At 36.8% G+C, this 3712-nt stretch overlaps 1 protein-coding gene across 1 annotated transcript; it reads right to left on the bottom strand.

The window, feature by feature from the left end:
- Positions 1–1029, bottom strand: LOC124099903 (olfactory receptor 4A15). The gene has a single exon (XM_046455149.1). The coding sequence runs from the start codon at positions 952–954 to the stop codon at positions 1–3; it is 954 nt and encodes a 317-aa protein (XP_046311105.1). The 5' UTR covers positions 955–1029.
- Positions 1030–3712: the final 2683 nt, after the last annotated feature.

Raw genomic sequence — 3712 nt, 5'->3', positions numbered from 1 at the left:
TCATGTTCTGCATGAGGGATACAGCCCTCTCCCAGCTACGGTCACTTTTTTACTCCAAAGTTTCCTCGTGGCGTTTTTCATTTCTGCATTCCGCAGGGTATAGATTAGGGGGTTCAACATGGGAGTTATGAAAGTCAAAAACACAGTCATGGATTTGTCAATGGGAAATGTGGAATTGGGCCTCGAATACAGGAAGATACAGGGGACAAAGAATAAAATGACCACAGTGATGTGGGAAGCACAGGTGTAGAAAGCTTTGCGTTTCCCCTCCAAACCATGTTTTTTTAGGGAGTGTAATATGACCCCGTAAGAAATTAGGAGAATCAAGAAGGTGGCAGTGCAAATTGCTCCTCCATTAGCTATCATGGAAAGACCAAGGAGGTAGGTATTGGTGCAAGCAAGATTCAGCAAGGGATACATGTCACACACAAAGTTGTCAATGACATTAGGGCCACAGAAAGGCAGCTGATAAATAAAGAGAAACTGAACTAAGGAGTGGATAAAGCCTCCAATCCAGGCCACCAACAGCATGAGAACACACACCCGCCGATTCATGATAGTCAAATAATGAAGAGGTTTGCAGATGGCCACATATCGATCATAGGCCATCACCACCAGGAGAATGACTTCAGCCCCAGCAAATAAATGATCTATAAAAATTTGAGTCATACAAGCATGGAAGGATATGGTCTTTTTCTCATAAAGCAAATCTACAATCATTTTGGGAGCAATTGCAGTAGAGTAGACTGTGTCTATAAAAGACAAATAAGCCAGAAAAAAGTACATCGGGGAGCCCAGGGACTGGCTGGCTATGATGGTCACCAGGATAAGCAGGTTGCCCATTATGGTCACGATGTAGATGAGCAGGAATGTGACAAATAGAATTTTCTGCCCTTCAGGATTCTGGGTGAGGCCCAGGAGGATAAATTCAGTCACATTGTTCCTGTTTTCCATATGATCCTCTGAAGCTGGTGAAGTCAGGCAGCAGAGCCTGCAAGGTAGAGGGCCAATAATGAATTTGAGATGATCTCAAGTTATACATTGAAAACAGAAAGGATCAGAGCATGCAGTGTGCAGGTAGGAATAGGCCACAATAAAAATCAGTATGCAATGCAATCACTGTGCAGTATCATAAAAAGGAGACACACACCAAGAAGAATGAGATGCCTTTCTCAATAGTATTTCCTCCCAAAGGCCTCACATAGAGTATTGCAGTAGAACAAGAGCATTTGGTATTTCTTCCCACGATTATTGTATTTATTTTCATAAAATTCTTCCTTCATCATTAACAATGAGACTTCAAGTTTCTAGGTGGCAGATGTATATGAAGGGATTTATCTACCACAGGATCTTCTGAATATCCATAAAGTCACTTTCTCCAGAATATCTCTCAGGAAGACTGCATTTGTAGCATTATAGAGTTTTTTTACTTTCCTGATGACATTTTGTTTCTCCAAGACCAATCGTGAAAACAAGCTCATGAGTAATTACCTCACTCCTATATTTATGCAAAATAATACTATTAAATAGAATGTAAAATTATAAGTCAGTGTTAAGATATTTGCCCATCTACTACTTCCCTATAAGTTCTAGCAGTCTAGGATTAACTCATAGCAATTAAGGAACCAGGACACTGTGAGTGCTCCCTGAATATTTATTAGGCTTTATTTAATTAAACTGAATTTCAAAGCTTGCCAGAAATCAACTGAGCAAAGATAAATAAATTAATCTATTCCCAATCATGAAAATAGAATTAAAGCAATGGATTTCATTAACACACACACACACACACACACACAAACTGAATTGACATTTCTTGCAACCTATGTTAGTGCAAACCTGCAACAGATTTGCAGATGGCCACATATCAATCATGGGCTTTCACCACCACAACAATGACTTCAGCTAACAATGAATCAATTCAGAAAGTCATAGATTTGAAGCAGAATTATGAGGAAAATCTCAGTATGCACATCACAGTGAATGGAAAATGCATAGACATATTCTCTACTTTTCATATTTATTTACATTCAATGAATCAATTCAGAAGTCAAAGATTTAAAGCAGAATCATGGGAGAGTAGAAAGAACTTTATACTCATAGTCTGAAAATATTTGTTGATTTTAGTTAAGTCATCATGGGAAAATTGTTTACTACCTTTATTCTTTATTGGAAATGCTGTGGTATTTTTACATGTATGAGTTTCTGAATGCTCATCATTGACAGCTTTGTCTGAAATAACATGGTCACATTTTTTCTGGTAGATCATTTTTATATTAATCAATTTGACTTAGCCTACTTTAAAGATCTTTTTTCTTGCCAACATGTATTTTCTTTTTTTTTATTAGTTGCTCAAAACATTACAATGATCTTGACATATCATACATTTGATTCAAAAGGGGTATGAATTCTTATTTTTCCACGTGTACAGATTGCAGGATCACATTGGTTATACAGCCACGTTTATACATACTGCCATACTAGAGTCTGTTGTATTCTGCTGCCCCTCCTATCCCCCCTCCCCTCCCCTTCCCTCCCATCACTTCTCTCTACCCCATCTACTGTAACACATTTCTCTCTCTTTTTTTTCTTCCCCCTCACACCATCTTATATGTAATTTTGTATAACAATTAGGGTCTCCTTCCATCTTCTGTGCAATTCCCCTTCTCTCTCCCATTCCCTCCCACCTCTCGTCCCTGTTTAATGGTAATCTTATTGGTCATCATTTCAGGAAGTATTTTGTTCATATTAGTAGTTCTTGGCTATCTGAGTTCATGCTGAATTAAAGACTTTCATTCTTACTTGAGGAAAAGAAATACTGTATTAGACCTTTCAGACCTAATCCTGGGCTAGTCTTATGTATAATATGTGCAATTTCTTGTTGGCAAGATTATTTTTACTATGCTCCTTTTCAGTGGTCATTTGTGAAAGTCAAGGGAATATTCTATCTTTTCTGTTTCGGGGCAAGCAAAGCTACACTTAAGCATCTGAGGAAGAGTAAAATTGTGGGCATCAAGAATAAGAGATAACTGAGTACAAGCAGATAGACCAACAAAGAGCATAAGCTGAATGAAAGGAATATGCTTCAAAATTTGTAAGAAGTTTGTTGGGGGACAGTGAACCTAATGAATTCAGAATAGAGATGCCTTACATCTCCTGGGCTATCAATAAGGAGGTGGCCCTAAAGGTATCATTAATATCAGCACTTGTTTCTGGAAATCTTCATACTTACAAGCCAAAGAAAAATGAAAAATCAGGTTCTGAACTCAGGTGTCAACAAAAAAGACCAATTGCCTATAGAAAAAGTTCCACCTTGTGTCTTCTGATGCTCCATATGTATAAAACTAAATATCTTCATTCACAGTTATGATTCTATATCTATATTTATAATGGAAAGTAAAGACCATTCACAGGAGCTTCTGAGCATTCAGAGATGACTTCTGGTAGAAAGTTCTCTCCTGTTGACCTGACAAATCCTTACAAAACTTTTTTATCTATAGTATTGTAACTGCTCCATAAATATTTCAGTATTAAAAAATATTCTTAAGGTCATTATTAAGATCGACTGTTAAAATCATTAATTTTTCTTAATGTCACAAAATTCTATACTTTGTAATGATAAAACTTGTTATAAACAATAGCTTTTTCCAAAGACTGAACAATAATAGAAATGATATAGCTAATACTTCAGGTCCTAATAAAAATCAAATCA

The sequence above is a fragment of the Marmota monax genome, unplaced genomic scaffold (assembly GCF_021218885.2).
Source record: "Marmota monax isolate L192 unplaced genomic scaffold, Marmota_monax_Labrador192_F-V1.1 WCK01_AAM20220418_F8-fsc00047, whole genome shotgun sequence".
In the NCBI taxonomy this organism is placed as follows: Eukaryota; Metazoa; Chordata; class Mammalia; order Rodentia; family Sciuridae; genus Marmota; species Marmota monax.
Note: the sequence above shows the minus strand (reverse complement) of the source record. Positions and strands in the feature narration are given on the sequence as shown.